At 41.2% G+C, this 19,909-nt stretch overlaps 1 protein-coding gene across 2 annotated transcripts in view; it reads left to right on the forward strand.

The window, feature by feature from the left end:
- The window catches only part of sptb (spectrin, beta, erythrocytic), a 43,169-nt gene that overhangs the window by 2,399 nt on the left and 20,861 nt on the right, over positions 1 to 19,909 (forward strand). Inside the window, exons 2-13 of one of the 2 annotated variants that reach the window (XM_063499999.1) lie at positions 1,977 to 2,247; positions 13,755 to 13,906; positions 14,027 to 14,200; positions 16,098 to 16,195; positions 17,302 to 17,382; positions 17,507 to 17,622; positions 17,726 to 17,838; positions 17,912 to 18,099; positions 18,339 to 18,456; positions 18,982 to 19,140; positions 19,275 to 19,577; positions 19,657 to 19,807. In XM_063499999.1, coding sequence (XP_063356069.1) covers positions 2,100 to 2,247; positions 13,755 to 13,906; positions 14,027 to 14,200; positions 16,098 to 16,195; positions 17,302 to 17,382; positions 17,507 to 17,622; positions 17,726 to 17,838; positions 17,912 to 18,099; positions 18,339 to 18,456; positions 18,982 to 19,140; positions 19,275 to 19,577; positions 19,657 to 19,807 — 1,801 coding nt within the window. In that variant the 5' untranslated portion in view covers positions 1,977 to 2,099. Of the gene's footprint in view, positions 1 to 1,976; positions 2,248 to 4,757; positions 5,378 to 13,754; positions 13,907 to 14,026; positions 14,201 to 16,097; positions 16,196 to 17,301; positions 17,383 to 17,506; positions 17,623 to 17,725; positions 17,839 to 17,911; positions 18,100 to 18,338; positions 18,457 to 18,981; positions 19,141 to 19,274; positions 19,578 to 19,656; positions 19,808 to 19,909 lie in introns of those variants that run through there. The other variant, XM_063500000.1, reaches the window with a different exon arrangement.

The raw sequence follows: 19,909 nt of genomic DNA on the forward strand, positions 1-19,909 counted from the left end.
GTGCACACATGCCTTTTATGCATACCAAACTTTACATCTGTGTATTTGTATTTTTTAAATATTTAAAACATTTTCCAGGGTGACCTTCTGTGAGCAAGCATTCAATTAGAGTATTCCCTCTCACTCAAGGACACCACGAGAGGACACCTTGCTATTGAGACACACATGCTGTGGCAGGCAGAGAACTTGTGACCTTTCTGTCACTGGACTTTCTATATTAGGGAGTTCAGCATGTCTCCAAATGGAACTGACTGCAGCATCACCGTGTATAAACATGTTTGGATTTGTGTTCAGCAGCTGAATGGAGCGGTCGGTCAATCCCCAAACACGATTAGATTCTCACAGCTTTGTGACAGTTTGTGAATATGAATTTGTGGGCTGTGTTAGAGAGGGTTTGTGCAGTAGAAGTGTGTCGTGCAGTCATGCCGGCCAGGTTGTGCACGAGGTGATAAGGGGATCCCTAGTGGTGGGTGGAGCATCCCTGTGCTGATAACAGCCCTCTGCTGAGGACTGATACCGAGCAGGAGGAGGAGGGACACCTGTAGGATGCCATCACTGCGCATCACTGAGGGCCTCTTCTCTGAATGGACTGAACAAACAAACCACTGTAGTTTGTAATTTGTGTCAAAGTACATTTAGTAAAATACAATACTTACAATAGAGACAATTTAAGTTTTTTTTAATATATATGTTTGCCACCTTTTAAAGTAATATTGAACTAATTATAAAGATGCAAAGTACTGATTATCATATGAAATACTGAGCACTGCGACAGGTTAAACTATTAAAATTATTACACTTATAATAACATAATGCCAGTAGTGATGATAATCTCGTAGAGATGGAGTGCATCTACTGTTTTTAGTGAACTTTAGAATCACATAAAAAACTACAATTATTATCATCAGATTACAGATTATAGCCTTTATCTGTAATCTAGCATTGATGCCATCATTTAAAGCTCTAATGTTAGTAAAAGCAAAATGCATGCGCACTTAATTTGTGCTGTAAAGGGGGACTTTGACATGTTCTGTACCTCCATGCTTCATCTAGTGGAGTATTAACCTAAGTTAGACTCCCCGCCTCACTTCAGCTCACATGACTATTCTCACCAACAAAAAGACGCAAACACGAACACGTTCGTACTTCGAACTACGTGAGCGGCATCATTCAAAAGAAGGCGGTTTCGTCACGTTTCTGCAGTACAGAGGGGTTCCCCTCCCCCCGTGTGGCATGATAAGAGAGCTATGCTGCACCCAGATAGAGCTATCTGAGTGGTTGCCCTTCAACCCGCCATTCCACACGAAGAATACACAGACACACTGCGCTGTGACAGTTGACCAAAGTCACACGTACAAAATGGAGACTGTGAGGAGGGGGCACAGAAACTCATGTGGGCAGCTTGAAAGCTGCCATACATTTGATTTTTGTGTAAAAATATCCTAAAACTGCAGCTGATGTCACATCAATGCCCCAAATTAAATTCTGGTGTCAGTTATAGATACAGCCTTGTATAGATTGAAACTTAAACTCCCCTCCAAAAAAAAAAAAGAACTGCAGAGAGAAAGTGCTCCTTACAGAATAAAAGCACAATTTTCCTGTTTTTTATCAATAGATGGATGGTAACTAACTGTAAACATCATCACTGGTTGTGATGCAGATAATATTTTGACATCTTTTAGACTATTAGTTTGGAAAATTGCCTTTATATTGTCCCTAAATTAACGTTACATTCTGCAGCCAACAGCCCAATGATATACAATTAACTGTAAAAGCACTAAATTCTAACAATTTGTGGAAAATATTAAAGAAAGTAAACCATACAGTTTGTCATTTTTTTCTATTAATCATTCTAACTGAAATAATTGGGACAGAGAATAAATGATCATTTGTTTAGAAATGACCAAAGCTGTTATTCTTATATTATAATCCTATCACAATGTGACAGCGCTCTGTGTATTTTCCCTCTGTTTCAGGTCGCCTTCAGCATTCCGGGTTCATCCTGCCGCTTTTTCCATCTGCTCATCTCCCTCTTCACCCAGACCACCTGAGGACGCCGCCAGCCGTCCCCCCGCCCGCTCGTCACCCTGGCTGCCGCCATGACTTCCACCACAGATTTTGACAATGTGGAGATCACGCAGCAGTACAGCCACATCAACACCCGCTTTGACCTCTCTGATGAGGAACTAGACAATGACAACAGCTCTGCCAGGCTGTTTGAGCGCTCGCGCATCAAGGCCCTCGCAGGTGAGTGCCTGCATAGTAAACAGGCTGTGTCCTCTGTGACAGATTTCCGAGATGAGTCTTTTTAAAAACGAAAGAGAAGGGCACAGAGGATGAGCTTTAAAGGGTGAGCACCTGTTTAACTTTAGTGGGGTTGAATAAAACTGTAACCTTCACTCAGATGTTTGTTACAAAAATGACAAAACTCCCACCGCAGGTCAGCTTTGAGTTTACTCCACGGCTTTTGCTAGCACTCTCTAGGGTTTGTTGTGTATGGATGAATCTAACTGCGTTACACCCAACCAGCAGCTGAGCCCTGACACTGCTCCACACCCTCTGCAAATAACTGGGATCACTTGCACATTCCCTGAATGTCCAGTGTCTGACCGATCTGGACAGCTGCCCTGTCTCTCTTGCTCCCATAGCACAGATCTTTGGGATTTCTGGCTAAGCTGGTAAGCTGCGACCCACCTGTGGACCTGCTGCTCTGAGTTTTTAAATAGCAGTGTTCCTGTGGTAGCAGGAAGCGAAACACAAAAGGGGAGTGATGGAGGGTCAACACCATGTTCGGGGCACAAGAGAGATGATAGGACACAAATTAATCTCTGTGGAGTTCAGACTTCTGGAAGGGCTTAAGATATTTAAAAAGATTGTAATGATGTTGACACTGAAACATAGTCCTCAATGAACTTTGAACGAAAGCATTTTTTAAATGTTAAATGTTGTCAAATACACTAGTATTTAACACATCATCACCACATAGAGTTTAAATGACAAACCTGTTAGTGGGCAATGACACCCAGCAGACACTGAGCAACATTAGCTTTTCCCTGTGTCATCTTTGGATCCACCTGACCAACACAAGTCCAATATTTACTACTTCAGGCGGTCATACAAAGGCAGCAGCGGCCGATCCAAAACATCTGCAGGATATAAAAGCAAAAAATATGCTTAAAGACATTTAAAAGGATCCTTTTATCTCAGCAAGCTGAGGGCTAATGGAGAGTTAGCAGTCTGACCCACTATAATAAGAAAATAAATATTTAATAGAATGGCTTTAACAATACAGATCAATGAAGTTGATCACTGACACAAAAGCTGACAACTTCAACTTGTGACTGGATTTTGTGTAAGCACACACTGGCTCTTACATTCTGTGTAATATATATTATGCGTGAATGTATGGTATCGTGTGAGGCCGTTAGGGGTGGGTATACAATTTGAGTCCAGTGTGGAAAAACTGGGCTCACCAGCCAGCAAGGAAAACCGCTTTAGGGAGAATTATGTTGTAGACACAGATGACTGGTGTCACTTAGCTGCTTTACCGTCATCATGTTCAATCATGTTAATGCTGCTTCTCTCACTGCTGCGGCTCATTAGTCTAACCCAATTTCCTCCTTTTACAAAATTTACAAACAATTTTGCAACCATTTGCTTCAAGCAGTGAAGGCGCCAGACAAAAAACAGAAAATGGGCAAACACAGAAGGCAAATTCTCTGTAAAATTCTGGGCTGGATAACAACGATTAAAGTAGCAGTTTTGCCGATGAACATCAACCTCTCTCATCAAAGCCATCTTTTTTTGCCGACGGGCACATGTCAGTACATCAGTGGATCCGTGGAAAATTTTTTACTTGTCATAAATAGTACCGAAATTGTGATTTGAACTTAGATTCAGTAACTCCCATATCTGAGTAGTTTTCAATATTTGATACTCTGGACAAAAAAAACTCCAGAGGTTTGATGCCGGCTCCTATTTTGGGTTTTCAGTATGTTTTTTTTCGCCTGTCCAGGATATTTGTTGTTTTTTTGTTTTTATAAAGAAGCACTACTTTTCTTGCTGTCTCTTTAAGTGATGAAGGCTTCTGTGTGTGGGTGCTGGTGATGTTGTGTTAGAGTGCTGCTGCTGTAATGCAATAAGTGTTTCCTGTCAGAGAAAGAGAGAGAGAGTGAAGGAGGGAGGAAAGTGATAAGAGAAGCAAGAGATGAGAGAGGCTGTGAATGACACCCGCTGCTGATTTACAGCTTGTGAGCTCAGAAATATGCTCTCAGCAAGCCATCAAAGAACATACAGGCCGTACTGAATATACACTAGTTTACACTGCATCTTACTTTGGCTTAGAAAAGACACGTTTCTTTAAGATACGCTTCAGTTTCGTGATGGTTTATTGGCTCAAAAAAAACTACCTCTCCATGTGTACAGTTAACATTCAGCGATGTCACGACTTTGTGGGAGTGTTGGGTATGGGGAGGAGGGGGTTTGTGGGAACACGTGGATGTATTGAAACATAGTGTATGCACGGCTGGAGCTGGAGAAACCACTCAGATCTGAACTGAAGGCTGCCTGAGCTCTCGTGTTGCCTGAGAGTGGAGGCAGAGCATCACCACGGCAGCAGTGAGGAGAGTGAAAAAGTGGAAGGAGGAAGAGGAGGGAGGGAGGGAGCAGGAGTGAACGCGAGAGGGATCTGGAAAAGAGGACAGAGAGCCAAGAGACTGGGAAGAAGAGAGACGTGGTGTGCCAAGCTCCTCTGCTGGCTCCAGAGGCGGTGTGTGTTCCTGTTGTTGTTGTTTGGGGGTCAAGATGAGCAGCCCGTGCCTGCTGCGCACTGCCCCTATAAGCCAACCCCGGCTCAGAGAGGTCAAGATCAGTGTGAAGGCCAGCAGCAGGGAGACTACAGCCATTCGGAGCAGCAGCGGAGGGGCCAAGGAGGCTTCCAGTCGCTCTTACATGCCACCTGAAAAGGAAGCACCTGTGCGGGTCAGCGTGAGCAGCAGCCGGAGCAGGAGCACGCCGCCGGTCCACAGGGCCCAGAGACCCGAGAGCAGGAAGTCATCAGGGGGAAGCACCTGCAAGCAGCAGCAGCAGCCGGAGCACCACCCGGAAAAGAATGGCACCATCCTGCATGTCCCGCTTGGCGTGGCGCCCACGGGGCTGTCCCCTTTCTCCTCATCCTCCTCCTCGTCCTCCTCCTGCACTCCCAGACGTCAGCGGCCCTCTCGCCCCCATGCTGCCCCTGCCCCCACCCCCCTCCTCCTCTCGTCCTCCTCCTCTTCCTCCTCGGCCAAGAGTATGAAGCGAGCTCGCTGGCTGAGTTACAGCACCTCTAACATCTGCTTCAACTCCATCCTGGACGGGCGCTTCAGGCAGCTGCAAGGTACAGGGTCCTGGTGGCAGAGCTGTGCGTGTGTGTTTGTGTGTGTGTTTGTTCACCCTCTTATGCCTCACAGACACTTTTCCAATTATGCCCCTCACTTACCCAACTTGGGTTTCTTGTTAGGCCGGGGTGAGATGGCAGGGAGGTCGAGCTGCGAGTTGAGTAAGTGTGAGGCTAGTTTGTCATCCTGTTGTAAGAACTGGAAAAAGGCAGCAGCAAGTAAGTGCAAACTTCCATAGCAGTTGCCATTTTATTAAATGTATTTGGTTGTAATTTATTTATTTCCAGGAAGCTGTGGCACTGCCCCAATTGTTCACTGACTTGACTTTGAATAATTCATAGGCAAACTCCTAAAAAGGTTGTGATGTTTTTCCCTCCAAAGCCATTCATGGCTGGCTACTGTTACGCATTCTTATGTGCCCTGTTTTTTATTTATAAACAAGAAACATATCCTTCATTGTGCCACCTATTCTCCGTACGGCCTTTCCACTTATAAACTCTTCCAAAGTACAAAGTATGAGTGCGTTTCGTTCCTAACCTCCTTTTCCCCTGAATGACTTGCGTTGGTGGTGTTAAAAAATAATCAATTTCTCTGATGGTTTTACCTTCTCCCTGCCCGTGTTATTAAGGTTTTAAAAGAGAGGTCTGCCGTCACAGTGGATTTTTGTTAGCTTGCACTATGCTCTCCAACTCCCCGATGACAGGAGTGCATTAGTGAGTGGAAGAAAATGGAGGAGACGATGCAGGAACAGAGAGGGGAAATGCTTTTTTTTTTCCCTGCCTCTGCTAGATTTCAAGTATTGACTGATTCTGCAGACTGCAGAGGCAACTGATACGTGAAGCAGCAAAGTTTTGAAGCCTCCCCAAATCAGGGATGTGTCTTGAGATGTGTATTGATCCACCAAATGTATTTCATGATATTTTATTTACTTCCTATTTACCTGCTATTAGGGAGATCTGGCCAAGACTGCAGTTGGGCAGAATAAGATTTGTGTTTCACGTTTATTGGTTTACTTTTGAAATGTACACATGCTCGCTGTTGTCAAGTATTTCTGCCGCCGAGGTTACAAGAAGCAGTCTTTGAGTTGTTTGACTGACCTTTAACCCTTTTAGTTTTCACCAGCGGTGTATGCACCTCTCTCCAAGCCCTTAATCCTCTGCTGTTTTCTAATTATAAATACAATCTCACCATTGGATTGATTCTCAGATTATTTTTTAATGTCTTCTTTAAGCTTGAGCCAGGCTTCACAGTTCACTTGCTTCTTTTGCAGCTGCTCTAAATACCTTTGAGTGAGAACGCATCAAAAAACCCTGGGAGCATCAAATATGCATTAATATGATGCTCAGCAGTTGCCAAGTACATGTAATGAAGACTCAGACAATCCACTTACCCAGTAAGCAAAATGTTTTAGTCAGTTAGCTGTCTAGAAGACATCTGTAGTAGTACTGTAGTGCTCAGATATTTAGGGTAAAATCTGCTTGAAAGGCCAAGCTTTAGTAGATGTAGCAAATCTCACATAGACATTGTTTAAACAGCTATATATCTATTTTTTAAAAAAGCTTATTTTTGCATTGAGACTGATTGCTTGATGAATGATTTAACCTACTCACCTAGATGCTATCTATGACTGCTTCTCTCTATCCTAGAATATATCTGCCAAAGTATAGGCTGCTTTTAGCCCAATCCAACATTTAGAGATGTTTTTGGTGGTACAAATATGTGATAATAGGAGGGAAGTGTTGGTCAGTCTTGTTAATAAAGCACAGTATGATAGCTGCGGGACAGGTTGAACTGGCAGTGCCATGACTCGGTCATGTAACGGGGTGCTCTAAGACCTTTGGGCCAAACTCAATAAGAGCTGACTGTGGGAAAAGACGGATCAAGCTTTATACAGGGAAACTCCATCAGCATGAATAAGTCATCGGGCTTTCGCTGGAGTCAAAGAGTGGAGGAGAAATTACAAAGTAAAAGCATGTGAAACAGAGGAGTGTTTAGTAAGGCTTGCACTGATAGCAGGCGGGAGGCTGGATAAGGGACAAAATGCAGGCGTGACAAGACGCAGCTGCAGTCCAGTGGAAAAAAAAATGAAAGCGAAGTGAAAGAAGTTGGACATACAGTATGACTGCTGCACTTACACTTAATATTTAATAGCATGGCAACAGCAGGGCGACGAACAGCTGAACAGTAAGGTTATACTGTAAGGTTAGCCTGTATCACAAATTATTAGTACAGCCAGTTTTATATTTATAAGCTGGACTTAAATGTTCATGTTTCACTTCCATCCAACATTAATGCTTTCGAATAGCTTTGATTGATCAGTTTACAAACTGTGCATTTCACACTAGCTTCACAGATTTTTAAGCTGAACTACATAAATAATGTTAAAATGAAATATTAATCAAAAACTGAATTAATGACCAATAAACCGTCTTCCTGCTCAGTTTCATAAAATCATGGATTTTGGTGCTCCAGTCTTCTTTTTCCCTGGTGAGTCCACCAGACCTCAGTTGATGTTACTGTTGGCGTGTCGTTGAACATGGCGCAGACAAACATCTCAATAGCTTTAACACAAATATACAACATATTCCATATTAGTAAGTAATCAGAGGAGGCGTGTCCCGATTCCTGCTCCTTTGAGTTCGAGCTCGCCTTATTTTGACGTCTTATTTTTGAAACAAGAGAGCCAAGAAAACTTTTGGACTTAAGAAGAAATGCTATCTTTGTCTCGTGTTAAATATAGAGGGTCAAAAAGCAAATGGAAAACCCAAACCTATGACCCGTAGAGCTAGTGTGTCCGGAGGCTCTCTTATGCAACGTTATGGTTCGGATCACTGCAAATCAATACAGCGCTGTCCTCAGTGACATACCTCTCCTTATGTGAGTGGTGCATCCCTTGCAGCAACTATATGTTATATTATTTCCATATTTATTTACTAGGAAACCAAAAAGATGCAGGAAGTGTCGTTGTTAAAGGTTCCAGAGCAAGAAGTCCAGACGCTTTTCTTTGCAAGCTCCTTTGACTACGATGACCTGGATGACTGAGAACCTTCACAGACATCTTGAAGCTTATCCAATAAACTGTATGTAACAGTCTCCTAGGCAGCAAACCGCTCTATTTGAGCTCTCTATTATTAAGTACTCTCAAGTGTATGAAACCCCTGACTTACATTAACAAATTTATTCTGCTCTCCATCAGCAATTCATGGTGTTAAATCGTGTATTCTTTAAATAATATTTGAAGGTCATAATTCAGCAGGCTTAGTGGCCTCATATTCTCAAAGTGAAGTGCCTCTAAAATCATCAGTGGTGACACTAAATTATTATTATTATTGTTATTATTGTTATTATTATACAGCCATCTGGTCTTAGTCACCCTCCAGATTTCATACCCTCAGTTACACTTTAAATTTCTTCCTTAGTAATTTTTGACCCCAGGTGTCCTTTTTGTCTTCATCTGAAATGTAAATTCTAGTTAACCACTCAACAACTGTGGGACTATGAAATGTCCAGAGGGCTCTATTAATTTTAATTGGATCTGCAATAGATATCTCATTACTTTTAATTGATGTGATTGATTTTTTTCTTTCTTTTTTTTGTTCAGTGTAATTTGCTACGCAGACTTTCCGTGATATAAATGCAAAAGCTCCAAATTTTTATTACATTGTAAATCGACTCTGAGACCAGCAAAGAGAAACTCTTATATGTATCTCAATACTCAAATATTAAAATCACAAATGTAACCAGATCTTGAGTCAGTAATCAGGTTAAAATTATAATTTTCTGCTGCTCTAAAAAACCATAACTGAGTTTATGGGATTAAACAGAACTTAGTTTCCCAAAGAGGGCCGAGGGCTTTTTTTTTATTTTTACAGAGCACTTATGTCATATTGAGCTTGTTGAACTGTTCATCTGGAGACAGCTCAGTGGGGTGCATGCAAACAACAGCTTCCCTCCCTCACACTCTCCCCTCCTATCTTCCCTCCCCCGTTGTCCTCCCATGGTTCCTAAATGGCCAGGAGCATCCATGTGGGCTGCGTCCCCTCTCAAGGTCTCCCGATGTGAAGTGATACGGCAAAACTCTGTGCACGTCGCAGGGATGCACTGTAATTGTCCTCTCCTCTCTAAAACCCTCTGGAGGCAGCACTCAAATAGTTCAGAAAGGATTTGTTACAGTTTTTATTTTTATTCGAGCCTTTTTGTGTGTGTGTCTCTGCTTTCTGTGCTGCTGACAGATAATGATGTGACCATTTGTGCTAAATCAACACTGACACCACTAATGGAGCTTTGCATGTTTTAATTGCCATTACTTTTTCATGGCGCAGTTATCCATGTGGATGTAGCCGAGCGGTGTGCGCTGTTGTTCTGCTGAAGGGAGCAGAATGAAGCATGATTTATTTACAGTACTCCGCTGCACCTTGTGTTTTACGTACAATAACGCCTGATTTCTTCTCTTTGATATGCTAAAGACTGAGCTGCTGCTTCAAAGTTGCTCACTGGGCGGTTTTTAAAAGTAGGGAAGATGCTGCTGGTGATGTGTCTTCTCCTGGATGGGTCTCTTTGGACTAAACCTAACACTGCAGTCACTCTCCCCATTACTTTCTTTCAGATCTGACTCACCCTCTTTTTCCTTTCGTCCTCTTGACAGGTTTACCTAGCAGACTCCCCGTCTCCCCCCTCTTTGTCCTTCTTAACCTTTAAATCAATATCTTTAACAACTTCCCTCTACTACCTCTTCTTTTGTTCCTCCTCTTGAGCTGTTCTTTGCTTGTTCTCGACAACCTCAGTGTTTGAATCATTTATTACACCAGTCCTTAAGGATGCAGTCCTTTGCACTCCGTGGTTTGCAGCTGTATTTGGGTTCGGGAATAAACAGGGCGATCTGCAGCAGGCATACCAAAGGGAAGTCATGTGGTGCAAGCTGGGATGACTTGAGGAGAGAATGTCTCATCACTGATCTAAACTTTAGGAAGCTATGTGTGGGATAAAATAAAAGCAGGGGAGAGGTGGGTATTTGTACTGAGTTGTGAGTAAAATCAAGGTCAGTATAATCAAAAAGCATCACCCTTCTGCTTTACTTGATCCAGTCTAAATTAGTGTACCAGGTCTTTGAGCTTCAATTAAATCCTCTGTGTTAAATCAATTTATCCTATTACAAATTTCTATTGTGATGCCAAGCAAGATTTAATTTTAAATTGACTTGACTCTGGGGTTTTTACTCTCGCAGAATTTGACCATTTTTTAAATAATAAAATTCTCAATAGCTGAAACAATTTCATGCACTGAACATCCATTTAATCTTTGTTGTATTTGGTTACGCTATGAATGGATTACCTGCTGCAAAGTAATTTGTACAAATGTTTCTGATTTAGGTTATTTTTCATGGGGTAATAACTGCTAACAATGCGATGACCATCCAGCCATTTTCGTCCGTTTATCCTTATCTTAGTTTTACTTTTTCATTGTCTGGTACTGGTACTGATACCAGTACTTGATGACTTATTAACAGCCATTCATCTTCTTTCTTAACCAGTGCTCAGAGGAACTGCAAAAAAATTAAAGCTACATCTCAGACTTGTATAAATGTTAAAGTAAATAACCTGAAGGGCTGTTTGGAAGGGTTGCCAGAAAAAAAAAGAACATGCCAGCAAAGCTTAGTTTTGCAAAATTACAAGTGAACAAAGTAGAAGACATCTGGAACAATGCCCTTTGGATAGACAAGGCCACCATGGAGATGTCTGCCATAATGCACAAAACCAAACACAGCCTAATGACAACAAACACCTCATACCAACTGTCAAGCACGGTGATGAAGGGGCGACACTTTGGGCCACAGGCCCTGAGCACCTTCCAGTCCTCGAGTCAACAGTGAAATCCTCTGTATAACAAAGTATTCTACAGTCACATGTGAGGACATATGTCCGACTGCTAAAGCTGGCTCCAAACTGAATCATGCAACAGGACAAAGATCCCAATCACAGCAGCAAATCTACAGCAGAATGGCTGAAAAAGGAAAAAGGAAAAAAAATCAAGATGCTGCAATGACTCAGTTAAAGTCCAGACCTCAATCTGATTGATATGCTGTAGTGGGATCTTAAGAGACACATGCATATACAAATGCCTGCAACCCCACATAGTGTATAAGAGTAATTTCGGCCATGTTTCTGAAGCCTTGAGTTGAGGATTTCCGCCATCATCATTTTGGTTGGAAAAAAATGGATGTGATGAGAAAGTACAGATTTTTACTTATGGATAATGACTTGTGACTGATGACTTGTTAGCCAATGGTGGTTTCATACTGCAGATCATTCATTTTAAACATGGCACAGTATGACTAAAATTTACAAAATAGACTTTATTTTCATTTAGTATGGCCTCAAACGAGTGACTGAGTCGGTAAAGTCAGCAGAAAAGTGTTCTCAGAGGTCATGACAGAAAGCCCCTTTCCCATAGACTGCCATAGGACCACTAATCTTTTTGCAACCACAACCATCGCCATCTAGGGGCCTTCAGACAGAATGCAGGCAGAAGGCACTTTATCATTGGCTTCATTTTTCTGACCCAGAGGCCACATCCATTTTTATACTGTCTGTGTGCAAGAGTGAATGAACTGAAGCAAAATTGTAAAGAATTACTGGCTAAAAATTCTCTAAAATGATGTGAGAGACTTACTAAGTTATGCATAAAATGATTTCTTCATGTTAATGTTGATAAAGGTGGTTATACAAGCTACTGAATCGTGGTGCATGTACTGTACTTTAATACACTGCTTCTACATTTTGCTTAGTTGGTTGGTTTTATAAATAACACTGAAATATGTAATGAATATGTAAAAAACCACTGTAATATGTCATATTTAGGTCATTAAGGTAGGTATAGAAACACACTGAATGCCCATTTATAGCAATACACCCACTCAGACCTCCCACATCTCCATTCACAGTGCATTTGGCCACAAATAAAATAAACAGAGTGTAGTACATTGGGTCTTTCTGCCATATGGTCCCATCAAAATTGGTTTTATTTTTGCTGCTGAGTAGGAGGAATATCTTCCGTACGTTTTAATATGACGCGCGTGTCTGCGTGAGCGTGATGTGTCACCATGTGGGCAGCGCTCATCCTCCCAAAAACCTCTCAGTGTGCGATGTTCGTGCTATCTTCATCTTTCTGCCTTGCCATTCCTGAGCTCTCGTGCAAATCGACCATGGAGCATTTTCAACAAAATTACAACACATGGCATAAATACTCTGCATCATGTCTGAGGAGGCATTGATAGTTACAGTAAAGCTTTTCCCTGTGAGCAGACACCAAGCCTCCATTATATGAAAAATCATGAAGACATATGAGCAGTCATGCTATTTGCCAGTTTAAGCGGAAGTGACCGCTAATATCTGCTCCATAATCAAGTAAAAGATCAAAACTGCCAGATTTTGAGATTTTTCAGCATTTTAAGAGGCTTGATGGATGGTTTGATTGACACGCTGTTCGGATTCTAATAAAAGAGATGCACTGTACAAATACAGTGGGGATAATGGGACTGGCCCTTTAAAATTGGCTGTGTCATACAGAGGAGGCCTTCTCCAGAAGGGCAGCATGCTGACGAGATTGATTGTTTAATGAAGATTCTGTTAGGTGGATATTGATGGATTACTGAACCGGCATACGGGGCACAGGCCTGGAGGCCCAGAGCCTGATTCTTCCTTTGAAGTGACATTTCTTGTTGGTGCTCACAGTGTTTTGCACCCGGTTGATCGGTCTTTTAATTCTATCTGCCAATCACATTTAATTAAAATACAGTAAAGTTGGTGAAGGAATATAAATTAGGGGGAAGTGGAATAGTTCTGTTTAATAAACTGCAATGGTTTTCTATGGAATTTAGGTCTGGTGGTGTTTCCCATATTTGGAAGGGGTTGAAGTTCATTTAAATGTCTCATTGTCTTATAGTCATTTATGCTGTTGAAGTAATAATATTTCCTGGAGGCAGATTTGATGTACGGCGTGAAACAACATTATTAGCTGAGATGAATTTAACAATTGGAAACAATTTGAGTGGATGCTGGCTGCAGACAATGCTGCCAGCTAATTTAGATAACTTTGTGTTTTTTTTAGCAGCAGTGAAGCAGAAGTATACACCTTTGCTTTACCCTGTACTAGGAATTAATTTAACTTGCATGATTTCTGTGGCTCTGGAGCAGATTTGCAGATGTTCTGTAACTCCTGCCAGGTTCTTCCTTCAGCCTCCCAGGCTTCCACTCGTCTAACGTGCCCTTGTGCAAGACTGTAAATCCCTACCAGCTCCAGTGCTGCTCCTCTGTAGCTCTGAGGATTTTGCATTATTCATGGGGCTCATGTTCTTTCTTAACTTTGTGCTCTCATCAGACGAGCGAGAGGCGGTTCAGAAGAAGACCTTCACTAAATGGGTCAACTCAATTCTGTCCCGGGTTGGCTGTCGCATCTCTGACCTCTACCTGGACCTGCGGGATGGACGCATGCTCATTAAACTGCTGGAAGTGCTGTCTGGTGAACGACTGGTAAGAAACATTTCTGTTTCAGTTTATATTCCTCTTTATATTCTGTGTATTACTCAAACTCTCTTGTAGTCATTCATTTTTCTTTTAAATGCTCTCCTTAAATTGTCCTGGTCTTTGTAGCCCAAACCAACGAAAGGCAGGATGCGTATCCACTGTTTGGAAAATGTGGACAAGGCTCTTCAGTTCCTCAAAGAGCAAAGGGTCCACCTGGAGAACATGGGTTCCCATGACATTGTTGACGGCAACCATCGCCTCATCCTCGGACTCATTTGGACCATCATTTTACGTTTCCAGGTAAACCTAGGACATGTGATTGTCTGTGTCATGTTGTTTTAGGCTATTATTTCTGTGTACATTGAGATTAAAGAAAAAGAAAAGGAAAACAGAGACCAATTCTTTGTAAATGTAAACATACTCAACCAATAAAGCTGATTCTGAGTCTTTGTACCTGAGCATTTTCAGAGGAATGTTGTCCTGTTAAGCCTCTTAACAGTGACCTATGAATCATAATCAAGACACATAGCTCAAGGGATGAACCAGTCTTCAGCAGCTTATCACAAAAGCATATAAATGCTTCTCATTTCCTTAGTTGAATCCACGGGAAATGCCACTGATAATACAGACTGACAGGCATAAAATATTTTTTGTGCCACCGAGATGATTCCCAAAGCGCTATTAGTCATATCTCAGCATGGTGTGCAGTGTGTCTCTTAAAAATCTGAGGAAAATCAAAGCTGGAAACACAAGAACTGGACTAAAAAGCAGTGATAACAGGTGTCATGGACTCTTTGAATTATGAACACAGAAAAGTTTGGTCAGATCTGGATCTTCCATGAAATGCCATCTGCATGACAATGATCCAGAAAAATACACTTTAGAACACACTGAGTCATGGATTGGCCTCCCCAGAATCTTGACTTTGATATTATTGAAGCAATGTGAGATCATTTGACAGAGAACGCAAAAAAAGGCAGCAATTATTATATATTCATATATATAAAATACTAGTGTCATTAATATGTATACTATACGACAGAAAGGTAATTGAGAGGTGTATATAATTCATATAATAACATCATAAAAATATTATTTTTATGTTATTATATGTAAAAACAAATTGAATTACATTTCAGCAATCACGTAATATTCATGTTTTTTCAGCATGCATGTTAAAGGTTCATCAAACCTGATTAGCTGATCTTATAAGTAGCACAATCACTTCAAGTATGTTATTGTACTTCATATGCTATACTCTAATTATGCTACCACTGACTAACAGCATGCAGTCTCTTTTATTTAAATGAATCTTAATTACATTCTAATCACATTTACATTTGCACTGAGTGAAGCCAGGGTATACAGCATATACAGCATGCAGTGTTATACAGACAGCCTCAGATAGTTTCAGCTGGCTGCCTTGCAGTGTTATTATTATTTTTTTGTTAGTATCTGTTTTTCCTCAGAACCATGCCTTCAGGTTCCAGCCATTATTATCTGCTGCTACAGGAGCATCCAAAGCATCAGAACATGTCTGTTTGACTCTTTTATCATCTTGGAGAGGCTGTATATTTATTTTTAATTTGACAGCAACTCTGCTATTTTTAGACATGTTACTTCAAACAATATAGCCCCGCTGCATTATTCAGCCTTTTCAAAAGGACAAAAAGAAAAAAAAAGAAAAGAACAGGAAACAGAAAAGAAAAGAGTTGACTCGGTCCTGTCTGTATCTTTCAGTCTGCATAAACCAAGGAGAACCAAAGCTGGCTAAATTTAGCCACCCCTCTCTCAGGGCCTGTCTCTCAGATCACATCACTGCTCTAATTACTGGCCCACTGTGTGGGAAAATAAGAACTTCGATAATTACCACTCCTCTTTCTATCAGTTGGATCCGATGTCTAGTTTTGTGAGAACCCAGCTAGCAACACTGATGATGTATCACTTTACATTATTTTTTTTCTTTTCCACAAATACCCCCCCCTCCCCCCCCCCTTTTTTTCTTAAAGCTGTGATAAATGATGCATTTCATAGTGATATTTGTGCCACTTTGACAAACTGTTCCCTTCTGGTGCAACCCATTAGCAAGATATTAATATTAGTCAGATTTCTTGTTTGTTCTTGTTTGATTGCAAACATGACACATTAGTTAAGTTTCATTATTTACCATCCAGCTGTGCTTGTTGCTGTTCTTCAGATCCAGGACATCATTGTGGAAACGGGCCAGGCGGACCAGAAGGAGACGCGCTCAGCCAAGGATGCTCTTCTTCTTTGGTGTCAGATGAAAACTGCAGGGTAAGAGCTACATGTGACCCCTGGCATCATCAAACTATTGCAACTATCCTTTGGGAATAACTCAATGTGCTTCTGACTTTTTATTAGTTTAAAATCTTACAATTCCCCATATTTTTTTTTTATTTCACAACTGACACACAAAGTGTCCTTAAGAGTCTTTAAAGCTGAAAAAAATAAGCCACGATTTTCTTGTTTAATTCTTTTATGGTTAAAAAGTGTTTGACATAAGTAAGCACAATTACAGATGCTTTCAATTTTTAATATAATGTTCATTGTAATGTCCCATCTGCACAGTGGAAATATAAAGTAATCTTCTTTTTATAGCACTGGAAAAAATATAATGAATAATAATACAGTTACAGCCAAAATTGAATTAAATGACCAGATATGAAGGCCTCTATTTGCTCCTTGAATATTTAAAATAAAATAAACCAAGTAGTACCTAAAGTAGATAAATGTGCTGCTGTATAGTATTGTTCCCTTCTTTTGAAATTAAGCCATAAATAATATTTCTTATAGGAGTAGTTTGATGTTTTTGGATATACTCATTAAATGTTTGTTTAATGAGTAGACTGGTAACTCTAATCATGTCTATACCAACTAGTAGATGGGGAAAAAGGAAACCCAACATGGCAGAAGTTAACAAAATCCCCCCTGCCTAGTTAACAGAGATGGTGTAAAAGACACTGTAGACAGATTTTGCTGCCTTTGTTCACAGATAGCTCTTTTCTTCTTCCACGACTTACAAACTAAGCAAATCAGTGTCTGTCTTCATGTTTGGTGTGGAGGCATGAGTGGGAGCAGTCTCTTTAAAACAAATGTATCTCCCAAAAGATGTTCATTTGAAGTATGGTTATTAGCATCCAGCTATTATTAGCATATAGCTGTTATTCTCTGAATCTATGTCGCTATGTCTGTCAAAATCCTTAAAAAAAGTGTGATCTTTTGAGTAAATAGATCTTGCCGTTCTGAGAAAGCACACCATTTCCTTCAAGGCTTTTAAACTGCAGAACTAAAAGCTTCAGAAGTGGGACGAAACCCAGATGCTGATTTTAAACAGCAGCCTCCTCCTGTTCAGTCCGTGACATCTCCTCGCTGTTTTACAGATATCCCAGCATCAACATCACAAACTTCACCACCAGCTGGAAAGATGGCATGGCCTTCAATGCTCTCATACACAAACATCGGTAAGGGGAGATGAATAGCAAAGCCACTCTCTCCAGTTTTAAAGTGTAAACACACATGAAATCCGTCTGCTCATTCTCTCTCTCTCTGCAATATACTCTCTTACCCTCTATATTTCTCTCCCAGCCCTGATCTGGTTGACTATAACAGTTTAAAGAGATCCAATCCGACCCACAATCTCCAGAACGCCTTCAACGTTGCAGAGCAGAAGCTTGGTGTGACCAAATTGTTAGACCCAGAAGGCGAGTGACTGTGAACATTGTGCTTCCTGGAAAGAAGACGAGTGATAGTCTCTGGTTTGGCTGGGAATGATTTATTTGACTTGTTTTCCATTTTCTTTTATAGATGTTTTCACAGAGAACCCAGATGAAAAGTCCATCATCACTTACGTCGTGGCATTTTACCACTACTTCTCCAAGATGAAACAACTCGCTGTTGAGGGCAAGAGAATAGGAAAGGTGAGTTGGAAGGGTGGTGTGCATTTTTTATGCGAGTTTGACCGGTTCACTTACTTTATCCCTCTTTCTCCAGGTTCTGGATCAAGCCATTGAGACGGAGAAGATGATCGAAAAGTACGAGACGCTGTCGTCAGACCTGTTGATGTGGATCGAGCAGACCATTGTCGTGCTGAACAACCGGAAACTTGCAAACTCTCTCAGCGGCGTTCAGCAGCAGCTTCAGGCCTTCAACACCTACCGCACTGTAGAGAAGCCACCCAAGTGAGTCAGTGACAGCTTCAACGCATTACAGTCACAGTGGAAACTGGATCAGGAGCTCAAGACACACTCACACACAAACACAGACACACACTTGCACTCTAGTTTTGATGTCTTAGTGAGGACATCTAATGTACATAATGCTTTCCCTAGCTGTAACACTGACACTAAAACTACATTTTGAGTCTCTGATGTTCAGTAGTACTTTTTGTGCAGTTTCTTAATTTCTTGTTTTCTCTCAGGTTCCAGGAGAAAGGTAACCTCGAAGTGCTGCTGTTCACCATCCAGAGTCGTATGAGAGCCAACAACCAGAGAGTTTACACACCTAAAGAGGGAGCCCTGGTTGCAGATATCAATAGGGTGAGATGCCTGGATGCCATTTGGAGACAAACCAGAATCAGAATGCAGAAGATTAACTGTAATAGGAAGATTATCTTTGTGGTTTGGGGTTGCTTGGGTGGACAGAGTTTATTAATTTAGCTAAGTTCATGCTCGAGGCAACAATTAAAACACAAATGAAATTAATTAGCCCTGCAAGCCTGTTGTGTATTTTCCTAAATGACAACATAAAAGCCATTTGATTGAAGAAATTTAAAAAAGAACTTTAAGACAGAAAGGAAAGCACAGCTTGGTTTGAACTAAGTTGAAGATTTCTTAGGCGTATCAGTAGATATCTACCCTGTAATGTCATTACACATAATACTTAAAGCGTACCAGCTCCAGGAGGGGTGCTCTGAACTTGAACTTTACTTTTAAACTTTACTTTTAAACTGAGGAAAGCTTCCTCATTTTCAGATCTTAAAGTATGAAATTGCTGTAGTTGTTATGATGACCGACTAACGCAGATTGCAAATCCTCATGATGATTCCCATCATCTATGTGCAGGCTTGGGAGCGTCTGGAAAGGGCGGAGCATGAGCGGGAGCGTGTCTTGAGAGACGAGCTGATCAGACAGGAGAAGCTGGAACAGATGGCGAGAAGATTTGACAGGAAGGCTGCCATGAGGGAGACCTGGCTCGCGGAGAACCAAAGACTAGTGGCCCAGGTAAACCGACAGCAGCTGAACTAAAGCTGTTATGAAATGTTTTGTGGGGTGACAGTCTAAATCCAAAAGTCTTTAGTTAGTTTTAGTTAAAAAAATTGTCCATAATTTGGCACCCTCCATTCTCTCCTCCTCAGGATAACTTCGGCTATGACCTGCCAGCGGTGGAAGCAGCTAAAAAGAAGCATGATGCTATTGAGACGGACATTGCTGCATACGAGGAGCGTGTTCAGGCCTTGGTGGACATCTCAAAGGAGTTGGATTTGGAGCGTTACCATGATGCCAAACGGATTGATGTGAGAAAAGACAACGTCCTGCGTCTTTGGGACTATTTGCAGGACCTACTGAAGGCTCGAAGGGGGCGTTTGGATAAGAATCTGACCTTGCAGAGGATCTTCCAGGAGATGCTCTACATTATCAGCTGGATGGATGAGATGAAGGTAAGAGCAATAGATTTTAAAAAGAAGAAAGTAAAAATTAAAAGTTTGTGTGGATTAAATTGCTTCTTTTCCTCTGCAGGACCGACTGCTTTCTCCTGACTTTGGGAAACACTTGTTGGAAGTGGAAGACCTGTTACAGAAACATGCTTTGTTGGAGAATGACATTGCTCTGCAGGCAGAGAGGGTACAGAATGCCAGTGCTGCTGCTCTGAAATTTGCCAATGGAGATAGTAAGTCCAAAACTATTTAAAAAGTACAGAAGGTATTTTTATGAAGTAATCATTTCAAATAATACCTAACAAATAATTTGGCTAACAACAGAAATCTTTTCT

The sequence above is a fragment of the Pelmatolapia mariae genome, linkage group LG16_19, assembly GCF_036321145.2.
Source record: "Pelmatolapia mariae isolate MD_Pm_ZW linkage group LG16_19, Pm_UMD_F_2, whole genome shotgun sequence".
Taxonomy (NCBI): Eukaryota; Metazoa; Chordata; class Actinopteri; order Cichliformes; family Cichlidae; genus Pelmatolapia; species Pelmatolapia mariae.